This window comes from Giraffa tippelskirchi, chromosome 10 (assembly GCF_054371585.1).
Source record: "Giraffa tippelskirchi isolate mGirTip1 chromosome 10, T2T-mGirTip1v1.2.pri, whole genome shotgun sequence".
Lineage (NCBI taxonomy): Eukaryota > Metazoa > Chordata > Mammalia > Artiodactyla > Giraffidae > Giraffa > Giraffa tippelskirchi.
This window is the reverse complement of record NC_137284.1, coordinates 41,457,669-41,473,044: the sequence shown is the minus strand read 5'-3', so window position 1 is coordinate 41,473,044 and position 15,376 is coordinate 41,457,669. Positions and strand designations below refer to the sequence as shown.

General features: G+C 37.3%; 1 protein-coding gene and 1 long non-coding RNA gene across 8 annotated transcripts in view; both read right to left on the bottom strand.

Moving 5' to 3' along the window:
• Window positions 1-33: 33 nt before the first annotated feature.
• Window positions 34-4,239, bottom strand: LOC145523317 (uncharacterized). Its single transcript, XR_014066488.1, has 2 exons — window positions 3,100-4,239; window positions 34-2,967 (listed from the first exon to the last, which is right to left on the bottom strand). It is a non-coding gene; the product is annotated as an uncharacterized LOC145523317 (long non-coding RNA).
• A 2,302-nt stretch (window positions 4,240-6,541) lies between these two features.
• Window positions 6,542-15,376, bottom strand: part of FOLH1 (folate hydrolase 1) — a 77,486-nt gene continuing 68,651 nt past the window's right edge. For 6 of the 7 annotated variants that reach the window (XM_081533350.1, XM_081533352.1, XM_081533356.1 and 3 more), the window contains 4 exons: window positions 14,819-15,083; window positions 14,470-14,551; window positions 9,976-10,068; window positions 6,542-7,986 (listed from right to left, as the gene is read on the bottom strand). In XM_081533350.1, the coding sequence (XP_081389476.1) occupies window positions 7,797-7,986; window positions 9,976-10,068; window positions 14,470-14,551; window positions 14,819-15,083 (630 nt within the window). In that variant the 3' untranslated portion in view covers window positions 6,542-7,796. The remainder of the gene's footprint in view (window positions 7,987-9,975; window positions 10,069-14,469; window positions 14,552-14,818; window positions 15,084-15,376) is intronic. The other variant, XM_081533351.1, reaches the window with a different exon arrangement.

Genomic DNA, 15,376 nt, shown 5'->3' with positions numbered 1-15,376 from the left:
CATAGGGGACTGGAATGCAAAAGTAAGAAGTCAAGAGATACGTGGAGTAACAGGCAAATTTGGCCTTGGAGTACAAAATGAAGCAGGGGAAAGGCTAACAGAATTTTGCCAAGAGAACGCACTGGTCATAGCAAACACCCTCTTCCATCAACACAAAAGAAGTCTCTACACGTGGATATCACCAGATGGTCAATACCAAAATCAGATTGATTATATTCTTTGCAGCTAAAGATGGAGAAGCTCTATATAGTCAGCAAAAACAAGACTAGAGCTGACTGTGGCTCAGATCATGAACTCCTTATTGCAAAATTCAGACTTAAATTGAAGAAAGTAGGGAAAATCACTAGGCCATTCAGGTATGACATAATCAAATCCTTCATGATTATACAGTGGAAGTGACAAATAGATTCAAGGGATTAGATCTGATACGGATCTAATATGAGAGTTGGACCATAAAGAAGGCTGAATGCTGAAGAATTGATGCTTTTGAACTGTGGTACTGGAGAAGACTCTCAAGAGTCCCTGGGCAGCAAAGAGATCAAACCAGTCACTCCTAAAGGAAATCAACCCTGAATGTTCACTGGAGGGACTGATGCTGAAGCCGAAGGTCCAATATTTTGGTCACCTGATGCAAAGAGCTGACTCATTAGAAAATACCCTGATGCTGGAGGCAGGAGAAGGGGGCAACAGAAGATGAGATGTTTGGATGGCATTACCAAGTCAATGGACATGAGTTTGAGTAAACTCTGACAGACAGTGAAGGACAGGGAAGCCTGTTGTGCTGCAGTCCATGGGGTCACAAAGAGTCAGACACAACTGAGTAATGGAACAAAAATCCTTAATATTATTCAATTAAAATACTGCATCACTTGTGCAGTTGCCTAACAAATATATAGTAGAGACTGCCCTGGTCGTGCAGTGGATAAGAATCAACCTTCAGTGCAGGGGACACAGGTTGATGGGTCCTGGAAGATTCCACATGTCTCAGAGTGACTAAAGCCCATATCCCACAACCACTGAGCCCAAGCTCTAGAATCCAGGAGCCATAACTACTAAGCCCGCATGCTGCAACTACTGACTATATGCCTAGAGCTTGTGTTCTGAAACAAGAGAAGTCACAGCAATGAGTAACCTGTGCACCACAGTGCAGACTAGGCCCCACTCGCCACAAATAGAGAAAAGCCAGTGCAGCAATGAAGGCTCAGCGCAACCAAAAATAGGTAAGTAAAATTAGGAAAAAAAATTTTTTTTTAAGAAATGCATAGTAGGAGGAAAATAGATGTTGAGTGCCAAAAAGAATGAACTGTCAGACTGGGACTTGAATGTGGTCAGAATCTTTGCACATCTTCTCCATACTTTGTTCTTTATCTCTGGTAGCCAGACGCTACAGCCTGAGATTCTAAAACTTTTATACAACTTGGTTTCCAGTAGGCTCTGGAAGGACATTAGAGGGCAAGAAAAAGAGAGAAGTCGCTGTATTTCTTCTCTTCCTCTCTGCCTCAGGTACCATCTCTTTCATGGTTCCAGCCTGGAAATGACTCTGAATCTAAGGATAATTAATATCACTACCACCCTATCTCCACAGCCTAGTTTGGTGATGGCTTTCTTGCTGATGCTAATCTCTGCGTGGTTCCACTATCTCTTGTTTCTATTGTCCCCTCTTATTTCACCAGTATAACCAATTCCTTGCATTATATTCCTTCTTTTTTAAATGCCTAGAATTTTTTTGAGTCTTACTGATCCATTTACATTTCATATTTTTAAGCCTCAAGACCACAAGTTAAAATATGAATCAGGGACTTTGCTGGTGGTCCAGTGGTTAAGAATCCACCTTCCAATCAGAGGATCCCTAGTTGGGAAACTTAGATGCCACATTTCACAGAACAACTGAGACTCAATGCAGCCAATAAATAAATTTTTAAAAATTGCTAATCAGTTCCAGGTAACAAATTATCCCTTATGAAATGAAATAAATGTAATGTAAGAGAAGTAATCTCTTCGAAAATGGACTAAGTATGCCCTATTTATGTTTCTCAGAGGAGAGCATAATCTTTTGTCTCTTTTTTGTTCCAGAGGTTTTGATTTACATATAACTCAGAGCTGTCCCTGGTGGCTTCCTGGGTGGCTCATACTGTAAAGAATCAGTCTGTATGTCTTCTTTGGAGAAATGTCTGTTTAGTTCTTTGGCCCACTTTTTGATTGGGTCATTTATTTTTCTGGAATTGAGCTGAAGGAGTTGCTGGTATATTTTTGAGATTAATTGTTTGTCTGTTGCTTCATTTGCTATTATTTTCTCCCATTCTGAAGGCTGTCTTTTCACCTTGCTTATAGTTTCCTTTGTTGTGCAAAAGCTTTTAAGTTTAATTAGGTCCCATTTGTTTATTTTTGCTTTTATTTCCAATATTCTGGGAGGTGGGTCATGGAGGATCCTGCTGTGGTTTATGTCGGAGAGTGTTTTGCCTATGTTTTCCTCTAGGAGTTTTATAGTTTCTGGTCTTACGTTTAGATCTTTAATCCATTTTGAGTTTATTTTTGTGTATGGTGTTAGGAAGTGTTCTAGTTTCATTCTTTTACAAGTGGTTGACCAGTTTTCCCAGCACCACTTGTTAAAGAGATTGTCTTTTCTCCATTGTATATTCTTGCCTCCTTTGTCGAAGATAAGTTGTCCATAGGTGCGTGGGTTTATCTCTGGGCTTTCTATTTTGTTCCACTGATCTATATTTCTATCTTTGTGCCAGTACCATACTGTCTTGATGACTGTGGCTTTGTAGTAGAGCCTGAAGTCAGGCAGGTTGATTCCTCCAGTTCCATTCTTCTTTTTCAAGATTGCTTTGGCTATTCGAGGTTTTTTATATTTCCATACAAATTGTGAAATGATTTGTTCTAGTTCTGTGAAAAATACTGTTGGTAGCTTGATAGGGATTGCATTGAATCTATAGATTGCTTTGGGTAGTATACTCATTTTCACTATATTAATTCTTCTAATCCATGAACACGGTATATTTCTCCATCTGGTTGTGTCCTGAAAAATACTGTTGGTAGCTTGATAGGGATTGCATTGAATCTATAGATTGCTTTGGGTAGTATACTCATTTTCACTATATTAATTCTTCTAATCCATGAACACGGTATATTTCTCCATCTGGTTGTGTCCTCTTTGATTTCTTTCATCAGGGTTTTATAGTTTTCTATATATAAGTCTTTTGTTTCTTTAGGTAGATATATTCCTAAGTATTTTTTTCTTTTTGTAGCAATGGTGAATGGTATTGTTTCCTTAATTTCTCTGTTTTCTCATTATTGGTGTATAGGAATGTAAGATGGCTAACAAACACATGAAAAGATGCTCGACATCACTCATTATTAGAGAAATGCAAATCAAAACCACAATGAGGTACCATTTCACACCAGTCAGAATGGCTGCTATCCAAAAGTCTACAAACAATAAATGCTGGAGAGGGTGTAGAGAAAAGGGAACCCTCTTACACTGTTGGTGGGAATGCAAACTAGTACAGCCACTGTGGAGATTCCTTAAAAAACTGGGAATAGAACTGCCATATGACCCAGCAATCCCACTGCTGGGCATACACACCGAGGAAACCAGAATTGAAAGAGACGCGTGTACCCCAATGTTCATCGCAGCACTGTTTACAATAGCCAGGACATGGAAGCAACCTAGATGTCCATCAGCAGACGAATGGATAAGGAAGTTTTGGTACATATACACAATGGAATATTACTCAGCCATTAAAAAGAACACATTTGAATCAATTCTATTGAGATGGATGAAACTGGAACCCATTATATAGAGTGAAGTAAGCCAGAAAGAAAAACACCAATACAGTATACTAATGCATATATATGGAATTTGAAAGATGGTAACGATAACCCTATATGCGAGACAGAATAAGAGACACAGATGCATAGAACAGTCTTACGGACTCTGAGGGAGAAGGTGACGGTGGGATGTTCTGGGAGAATAGCATTGAAACATGTATATTATCATATATGAAACAGAACACCATTCCAGGTTCAATGCATGAGACAAATGCTCAGGGCTGGGGCAATGGGATGACCCAGAGGGATGGGTTGGGGAGGGAGGTGGGAGGGGGGTTCAGGATGGGGAACACATGTAAACCCATGGCTGATTCATGTCAATGTATGGCAAAAACCACTAAAATATTGTAAAGTAATTAGTCCCCAACTAAAATAAATAAATTTATTAAAAAAAAAAAAAGAAAGAATCAGTCTGTAATGCAGGATACCCGGATTCAATCCCTGAATCAGGAAGATCCTCTGGAAAAGGAAATGGCAACCCACTCCAGTATTCTTGCCTGGAAAAATCCCATGGATGGAGGTACCTGGCAGGCTACATGGACTAGCAGAGTTGGACAGGACTGAACAACTAACATTTTCACTTTTCAGAGCTGTCAATCAGCAAGTTTAAATATTTGTTTAAACTAGCTAAAATTTATTTAAAGATACATCTATAAATTAAACATACTAAAGATATATAAAGTATTATATTTCACTACCTGAGTTCCCTATTGATTCAACTCAGTCATCCAGTTTATATGAAACACTTACCTTTGCCTTTCAGGTATGGTGGGTGAACCAAAACAAGATAGCTAGCCTTGTCCCCCAGAAAACATACTACATAGTTGTGTGTAAGTCGCTTCAGTCGTGTCCTTCTCTGAGACCCTATGGACCACAGCCCGCCAGGCTTCTCTGTCCAGGGGATTCTCCAGGCAAGAATACTGGAGTGGATTGCTGTGCCCTGCTCCAGGGTATCCTCCCGACTCAGGGATTGAACCCGCATCTTTTATGTCCCCTGCATTAGAAGGCGAGTTCTATACCACTATTGCCACCTGGGAAGCCCCACTATACAGTTAGATAAAGGAAAACACAAAACAATTTTTGGAAACATGCTTAAATCAACCCAAGATTTAATAAAATACAATTGAAATGCGTAATGCAAAAAATATTTAGAATTATATTAATAATAATTTTATAGAAATAAAATCAGTCACATATGTATTTTTAAAGTAATTCTTAGTGTCCACATTATAAAAAGTATTTTAGAATATTTGAAATGAATTTCAACAATATATTTAAACCAATATATTCAAAAATTATCATTAAAACATAATATTGAAAATACTAATGAACTATTTTATATTCTTTTTTTATACTAAGTTTTTGATGTGCAGCATGCATTTTATACTAATAACACAGTTCAGTTCAGACTAGTCACACTTCAAGTGCCTGAAACCTAAATGTGGCTACCCTGTTATACATTATTGTTGTTGTTCAGTCACTAAGTCGTGTCTGACTCTTTGGGACCCTATGGACTGCAGAATATCAGGCTTCCCTGTCCTCCACCATCTTTTGGAGTTTCCTCACATTCATATTGAGTCAGTGATATTATCCAACCATCTCATCCTCTGCTCTCCCTTTCTCCTTTTGCTTTCAGTCTTTCCCAGCATCAGGGTCTTTCCCAATAAATCAGCTCTTCACATCAGGTGGTCAAAGTATTGGAGCTTCAGCATCAGTCCTTCCAAAGAATATCCAGGGTTGATTTCCTTAAGGCTTGACTGGTGTTATCTCCTTATAATCTAAGGGACTCTCAAGAGTCTTTTCCAGCAACTCAATTGGAAAGCATCAATTCTTTGGCGCTCAGCCTTCTTTAGTCCAGCCTTTTTTATGGTCCTTCTTTATGGTCACATCTGTACATGACTACTGGAAAAACCATAGTTTTGATTATAGGGACCTTTGTCACCAAAGTGATAGAATTAGACAAACCATTTGTTACATGGGAGATACCTTATTTTCAAATCCTCAGTTGACAGAACAATTTAAAGTTGTCTTAGGAAGACAGAATGGACTGGACCCCACTATCTCCAACTCCATACCAATAAATGAGCATTATAAACATTTTCATGTGATAGCTTTAGACAAAAAGTAAAGTCAGCTAGGCTGTTTTCTTTATAAGAGAGAACTCACTGGCGACTGTACTTGGCATCCTAATGTCCACCAGTGAGGATCATTCTCTTCTGGATAATGTGAATTGTATTCTTTAGCCCTTTTGTAGAAGTTCCAGACTACACTCTTTTTATGGTATCATACTATACTTTTAAAGAAGATTAGGCTATTGTAGGTATAAACACAAGCTGAAATCTTTCTGATTTATACAATGACCTAATGTATTTAAGGGAACAGCTACCTCTTCCTGCAGTCCTCAACCCAAGAACAGTGACTGTTTTGTGTATCTGTAGTTCTTACATTCTTTAAGCTTCTATTTACCTTACACTAGACAATACTTCGTAGCTTCAGTGCTATTATAATTAATCATTCTTTATGTTAACGTTCCTTGTTTACATTTCTGTGTGGTTTCTCTGCCTTGACTGAATGCATTTAATGGATAAGTGATATATCCATGCAAGGGAGTGCTCTATGTCAGTGAAGTCTGATGACCTACCACCACAATAATACATGGATGGATGAAATGTCAAGGGTGAGTAAAAAAAAACAGGTTATAGTGAAATACATGGGGTACAATTTTATTTTCAAAAATTCTAAAAATACACAAAGTCAAACACATGTATGGGATAAAGCAATGTATGGTAAAAGCATAAAATTCAAGAAAGTGAGTATCTCTGAAAGAAGGGGAAGGCGTATGATCAGTAGTACATGGGGGATCCAAAGATGTTGGTAATGTTCCTTTCCTTAACCTGGTTATTGGAGGAGGTTTACAAATGCTTACTTTGCACTGTACATATATGTTACATATATCCTTTGGTATAAACAACATATTTGCTAACTTTTAAAAAAACAATTATCCCTTATTTTATAGAGGGACTATATTTACCTTTGGGTTTCCCTGGTGGCTCAGACAGTAAAGAATCTACCAACAATGCAGGAGACCTGGGTTCAATCCGTGGGTTGGGAAGATCCCCTGGAGGAGGGCATGGCAACCCACTCCAATATTCTTCCCTGGAGAATCCCCATGGACAGAGGAGCCTGGCGGGCTCCTCTTGCAAAGAGTTGGACATGACTGAGCAACTAAGCACACATATTTACCTTCAGGGCTTCCCTAGTGTCTCAGCAGTAAAGAATCCACCTGCCAATGCAAGAGATGCAGAAGACATGAGTTTGAGCCCTGGGTTGGGAAGATCTGCTGGAGAAGAAAATGGCAACCCACTACAGTATTCCTGCCTGGGAAATCCCATGGACAGAGGAACTTGGTGGGCTAAAATCCATAGGGCTGCTAAGAGTCAGACATAACCTAGTGACTAAATAACAACAATAAAACAAAACATTTACCTTCAGGGTGACTAGACCAGAGTTGCCCAACTACTGAGCTAATACAGCAATCCTCTCAGCCCTGGGAAGCCAGGCAGACCAAGGTCCCAGGCTTGAAGAGGCCCTGTGGATTTTCCCATGTGTTCTGTAACAAACTGATGCTTTCTACATGTTCAGTGACAGGAATAGATCTGGAAGTGTTGAAGGAGACGTGATTCTCTGATAATGCCACCTAAGTGTATTAAAATTTTAGGCACTTCTTACTTTCATCATTTAGTTCAACTTCAGAATAACTTTCTATAATTTTAGAATAAAAATAGCCATCTTTCTTATTGATCTATAAAAAGAAGAAAAGAAATGCCAAGGTAGATGTATGTATCAATCAATACCTATGTATACATATGTACACAACTTTACTTTTCAGTTTATCAATACATCCAATATGATTCTTTCTGATACATCATACCAATTCAGTATGTGTTTTATGAAGAAATTTCTTAGGCAACTTCTCTCAGAGTCTCTGCTGCAGCCTGCACTGTGAAGGCTGCAATAGAAATCTGTCTTTTCACTTCTTCCCAGGCCTTGGATGGGTCCACTGTGTTTTCAATATCAAAGAGAGCATCGTAGATCCCTGGGAATGACTCCCCCATGTACTTATTGTGGCTGCTTGGAGCATAGATGACATGCCTGTTGATAGAAATAGTCTGCTATCAGTTGCTCAAATTAATATACAAGGGAAAATAAAAGGGTGCTCTACAATTCATTGATTGTATAATTCTAATTGCCACTTGTCAACTAGACTTCCAAGTTCAATCTCCAAAGACTATGCAGTATGTGGTAATTAACTGTATTTTGACTTTAGACAATGACTTAAAGCGGCTCAGAGCAACAAAAATGATGACAATGATAGCAACAGCAGCTTGTCACCTACTATGTATCACACTTGGCATTAAATTATTAACCTATAATTTTTCTAAAGGACTTCCCTGGTGGCTCAGTGAGTAAAGAATCCGACTGCAATGCAGGAGACTGCCTGCAACATAGCAGCCCCAGGTTTGATCCCTGGGTCAGGAAGATCCCCTGGAGAAGGAAATGGCAACCTACTCTAGTATTCTTGCCTGGGAAATGCCACTGACAGAGGAGCCTGGCGGGGTACAGGCCATGGGGTCGCAAGAGTCAGACATGACTTAGCAAGTAAACCACCATCAGTTTTCTCATTCTTGAAAATAAATTCTACAAAATTGATATTAGCATCTTAAAGAGGAGGAATTCGAAGTCTGGGAAATGAAGTGATAAGTCTCAGTGTATACTGTAAAGAAGTGATGACTTCAAAATACCATTCTATCTTCTGAAATGCAGCACAATAGGGTCTCATTTGTGACCCAGCCAATCAATTATTGTATGGGCCTCCCTGGTGGCTCAGAGGTAAAGAATCCGCCTGCCATTTCAGGAGACGTGGGTTCGATCCCTGGGTTGGGAAGATCCCCTGGAGGAGGGCATGCCAACCCACTCCATATTCTTTCCTGGAAAATCTGTGGACAGAGGAGCCTGATGGGCTACAGACTATGGGGCTGCAAAGAGTTGGACATGACTTAATGACTAACAACAGTAACAACAACCTGTCACTATGTTTTTCTTCTACTTAAAAAAGAAGTCGTGCTGCAATACCTAGCATCAAGCAAGAATCATTAAAACAGTTTTGTAACATTCAACATGACCTCGGAAGAAGGTGCTATTTTACTGAAGGAGCTAGTGAAAGTGAAAGCGAAGGTCACTCAATCGAGTCCAACTCTTTGTGACCCCATGGACTATGCAGTCTCTGGAATTCTCCAAGCCAGAATACTGGAGTGGGTAGCCTTTCCCTTCTCCAGGGGATCCTTATTTCAGCTGAGCCACAAGAGAAGCCCAAGAATACTGGAGTGAGTAGCCTAGCCCTTCTCCAGCAGATCTTCCCAGCCCAGGGATTGAACCAGGGTCTCCTGCATTGCAGGTGGATTCTTTACCAACTGAGCTACAAGGGAAGTGCATATAATAACCCTGGAAGAGAAGGACAAGTTCTACAGTAAAAAGACAAAGAAGGAAACGGGCACAGTGCTGCCGCCAGGGGGAAACCATCACTCTGTTTGGATGACACCCTTAGTCTCAATTCCAATTCTTCACAAATAATCCCTGCACAGAAAGATGGGATCAGGTTTAGCTGGTCAATGATCTAATTCTTTCTGAATTCTTAGTAAGATCAACCTGGGGACAGTTGATGGTTCTCAGAAATAATTAATGATTATCAAAACTTGGGGAAAAAAACTGAGAATCAACATTGAGACAGTAAATAAGTATATATTTATTATACCTCATGTATAATGCATAAATACACATTTAAAATAGAATAAAAAGGGCCTAAAGTTTATGTATACCAAAGGGGAGATTTTTATTTTCTACTTCTGACTTCCTCGGTCTTCTAAATTTCCTACAATGAGCATATACTCTTTTATATACAGAAACAAACAAAAAAAGATAATAAGTACCTGCAGTAATCATTTTATATAAATAAATAATATTTACCATTTACTACATATGTTTTGGAATTTTTTGTTTACAAGAAATCAAATACATTTTTGCCACAATGCAAATAATAAGAAAAAATTTTATTAAAATGAAGAGCCATATTTTTATCCTTACCTATAGAAAGGCCTGTCTGGTAATCCTAAAGGATCAGTAAATGCTCGTTCCAAAAACATCAGTTGATCATTCATAATTCTTAATAATATTGGGCTAGAAAAGGAGAGGCATAAGTTGAAGCTTCATGAAAATATGTGCAGTACCCAGCAAACTAAACATTCAAAACAAAACTAAGCACAGCTAATTTTAAATTCCTATAACATGCAAATTAAGAACAGTAGCATGCATAGTTATATTTCCTCAAATCCCATTAAGTAATATTCTGCTGAGGCTTATAATTAGGTCAGAAAGAAAGAAACAAATATTATATATTAATGCATATCTGAGGAAACTAGAGAAATGTTACAGATGAATATATCTGCAGGGCAGTAATATAGAGTGTAAGGAATGAAGTGTGGACACAGGGGCATGGGCAGGAAGGTATGGATGAACTGGAAGATTAGGATTGACACATATACACTACCATGGATAAAACAGACAGCTACTGGGAACAGCTACAAAGCACAGAAAGTCCAGTTCAGCGCTCTCTGCTGACCCAGATGGGTGGGACGGGAGCAGGGTTGAGAGGGAAGTCCAAGAGGGAGGGGATATATGTATACATATAGCTGATTCATTTCTTTGTACAGCAAAAACTAACACAACACAAAATTGTAAAGCAACTATACCCCCAATTTATAAAACAAACCAAAAAACACCACTGAAAATGTTCAATGTGCCAATGGAAAAAATTATAGTAATTTTTGATTACACTGAAATAACTAACTATAAACCTAGGTATTCAAATAATACACAAGACTTTTTCATTTTAAGTATCCTATAATAATTTGTTCATAGAAATCATTTAAATATTGAAATGGATTAGCATATTAATGTTTAGTAGGGTGCCTAGAGAATTATATTTATCAAATGATGGCTAATAATATTTTATTGTTTTTAAAGACAGACCTTCATGAACACAGGGGTGTTGCTTATTTCGTCCTTTCAACAATATTTGAATGCCTGCTAGGTATCAGACTCTTCCTGCTTATAGAGTTCACATTCCAAAGTGTGCAGGAGAGTGTTACTGTAATAAAAATGCCTCAATACAACTGAAAATTTACCAGCAATCCTGGAGTAGGGCAGCAATATGTTGTTAAATTCAACATATTGTCATAATTTAATTAACTAATGAAAAATAATCATTACCATAAGGAATCATATATAAAAATGGAATTATCTCTAGCTTTGTTATGTCTTAGTTTTAATAAGAAAACTATGTGCCCATTACTATTCTGAATGTTTATAAAACATATTCCTTTTAATTGTCTGAGCAATCCTTCAAGTTATGAATGAATAGCAGCCCCATTCCATAGATGAGATATTCAGATTCAGTAGAGAAATATCTTGCCCAAGTTCACATCTAGAAAGTTTTAGAGTGAAATAGGAGCTCAGTGAGCTTCTCAGGTGGTGCTAGTGGTAAAGAACCCACCTATCAATGCTGGAGATGTAAGAGGCACGGGTTCTATCCCTGGGTCAGGAAGAGTCCCTGGAGGAGGGTGTAGCAACCCACTCCAGTACTCTTGCCTGGAGAATCCCCATGGACAGAGGAGCCTGGTGGGCTACAGTCCATGAGGTCACACAGAGTTGGACACGAGTTAAGCAACCCAGCAGGTAGGAAGTCAGTACTATTCCTTCAACTGCAGTATGTCAACAAAAGGCAAATCAAATAATTAAAGGCCACAGAATTTGGATATGAGCTATTTTCAACATTCATTTATATAGCATCAAGAACTTAGGTTAAGTGATAGTATAAAGGTAAACCGTGGGCACAGACTTTACCTGTGAACAGTCCACATTAACTAATAAAGAGGAAAATTGAATGAACCATAATTTCAATAAGGTATCACAAGTTTCTGAACCAAATTCATAAAGCATTGCTAAGAACACAGAAACTCATGTGGATACACAAACACCCCATTCGGATGTTCCTTGCTCAGTATAGTAAGTCGCTTGAGTCGTGTCTTACTCTGTGAGACCCTATGGACTGTAGCCTGCCAGGCTCTTCTGTCCATGGGATTTTCCAGGCAAGAATACTGAAGTAGGTTGCCACTTCCTACTCTAGGGGATCTTCCTGACCCAGGGTTCGAACCTGAGTCTCCTGTCTCCTGCGTTGGCAGGCAGATTCTTTACCACTAGCGCCACCTTGCAGGATTCAAACTAAAACATCCCTGGGAGGTAAATGCTTAGAGCACCAGACTTATGTAAACAGGATATACTTCCACCAGAAGTATGCTGGCCTCCCTATGGAGACTGGAGGAGGCTAGGTCTTAAGGTTGAAAACTATGTGACCATAAAGTTACCAAGAAGTCAACACTCTGTTTTCTTTAATGGGTTAAGACACTGATTGAAAAAAAGTAGGATTCAAGAAGATTCTCTTCCACAGATTTCAAAGTTTGGTTGAGAAATTCTACATCCACCTTAATTTATTTTAGCCAGCACTTACTCTTATTATGTACAAAGCACGGCTCCAGGTGTTTCAGGGTATATAAATGTAATATAGAGATACAAACTGTACCTTAACTATCATTTAGAGATGGTAAGACAAATCCAGAAATACTAGAAAGTGAAAGCCCAGTGTCCTAGATTACCATACTGTGCCATCAGGCAGTTCCCCCACAAGGAAGAAACATCATTTATTTAATGACAGAAAATTAGCTTTATAGACTGGAGTGGGTTGCCACTTCCTACGCCAGGGGATCTTCCTGACCATACAGTGTTTGACATTACTCTAAAATTTATTTATCATTGGTTAGTTTTACTTAGATAAAAATTCGAAAAGAATTATAAAGTATAAGGGAAAAAATCTTCACATTCACCCAAGAATAACACGATTATTCTACTAATGGCTTTCCTGTAATATTTTCTCTGTATTCAATAAAATAGTGTATGTGAACAATTTTATGACCTTTTTGTTTGCTTAACATATTATTATATCTTAATAAACTTCTTTTATAATTATCAATTTTAATGTCTAAAAAATGTTTAAACTGGTGGACATCCGATTGTTTAGTAACTTCTGTCCTCAAAGGTATTAAGGCTGTTTTGAGTTATTTGATATTATAATTTGAATTTTTCTCTGAGAAGCATTTTATTCCCTCAAACTTGAGACCCTTTCCTGAAGGAAAAAATTTCAAGAAACAGAAATACTATGGCAGAGTGTAAGAACACTGTCATTGCTCTAGAAATTGTAACAATGCATATTTATGTGTTTTAATAAAGTAATAGCAATTTCAATGCTATCAGAAAAAATAAAGCACAAGAGCATCAGCTTCAGTGTACTGCCTGCAGCAATTTGCACAAATTAATTTAAATTGCTACTCACTCAATATGAAAATAATATATTTTCGTTTGTGGTTTTGGAATTACTAGTAAATTGGAATTTTTTTTCTGTTTCTGTACAGATGATATATTATTTTTGAATTCTTTTGTCTAGTGTCAATATTTCCCACTTTGTCTTTTGGAGTCTCTTATCAGTTTTCAAAAACGAACTTTTATAATATCTGTATTACCCCCATTCATATTCTCTGGGTCTTTATTACTCACCATCCAAATTTTCCAGTCTTTTATCTTTGATTTGGATTATTAGTTTTCATATTATTAACCACTTTAATATTCTCAAATCTGGCTGCATTGTCATTTCTAAACTTTGAATCTTATTTCTAAGATATTTCAATTTTTATTAAAAAATTCTTCTATACCTGTTGTTTATCTTTGCATAGAATGTGAAGTGAGATTTTAGATTCACTTTTTTTACCAGTTCCTGAAACAGCTTATACAATATTATTATTATTGAATAATTTTCTCATTTGATTTTAATGTATCCTTCATTACAAATACTTCCTTATGTATCATTGGTTTAATTTTTGATCTGTCTGCACTCTCTCTTTCCATGTATTCTTGCATCAGTCCCCAAGAATTTTATATTTGTATCATCATTATATATTTAAATTCTACTTTTTGGAAAAAAAATAATGGCTTTATCTTGTTTGCTATTCTGGATATAGAGAATTTTTCCAGGTGACAGTGGAGATTATGAAGTATTTGTGGGAGTAATGACATTAAGAAGAGGGAAGAAGAAGGTGTGTTTTGGTAAAAGAAGAGTTTGGTTGAAGTATGATGTACAGATGTTGAAACAACAAGAAAAAAACAAGAAAGTGATGGGGACATATGGTGAAGGACCCTTCAACATTAAGGTGGAAATTTTGTTACTATTACTCAGTTCATAGTAATGGAGGCACTAGCATTTCTCAATAGCACATATGTCACCTGAATGTCAAAAATATATCTTTAAGAGATATGGCAGCCCTGTATAGGGTGTGTTAGAATAGAAAGAAAGCAGAAAAACACTTTCCAAAGATAGTTCAACAACAAGACGTCAACTAGTATTTCTTTTTTATTATATACAGTGCATGCATAGCATATCTATCTGTCTATCTATATATATGCAGAACATACTTGTTTTTATCCAAGTCTTGCAGTCTCTCACTGAAATTAGAAGCAATCTCTGTAAAATTCTTCACTGCAGAAAAGAGTGAATCTGAAAGAGAAATTAGAACCTAATGAAATGGCATTGCTCTACAGTTTAAACAAGGGGAACCATACAGGAAGCTGTTCCCTTTTGTCTTTAACAAGGTATTTATATTTTGTATATTACAAGATAGGCGTCAGTGAGACAGAGGAAACATTTATATGCATAAAATATTTGATCATATGGAATAGCAATAAATAATAAATGGACCTAAGGTAAGTCATTACATTTTAGAGATTACAGATTGAGAGTTTTGAAAGAGGAGAGGTAGCATACCAAATGACACACTGTATGTTTTCATTTCTTGTGGATTCTTCATTGAAATATTGTAGATTTTATCAGCATACTTTCTTAAAACAACAGCATAATCTCGGCAGTCGAAGGGCAGCACTATGGAATTGGCTATTTCAAAGATGATTCCACCTCGAACCTGGGCCACAGCGAGGTGATACTTAAACGTTGGATCATAAAATTTTTCCACTAATTCATACGTTTCATAGATACTATGATACAGTGGATAGCTGCTGAATTTGTTTGTTTCCTAAAAAAAAAAATCCAAAATGTATCCCTTGTAAGATAACTTATATAAAATGCATAGTATCATAGTTACTGTTAGCATTAGTAAGACTGCTTTTGTCAGTAATGAATAAAGGAAGTATCTAAGTACTTCAATAAGCCACTTACTAAATGTTTATTATTATATTATTAAAACCTGCCCCAGGTTTTCACTAGTAAAAAAGTATGTGTATGTAACATAAACAATACTGTAAAAATGATCTTGGAAGAAACCTAACATTCTTGCCTTTAAGAAAACAGGAGATGTAAAAATCTTCC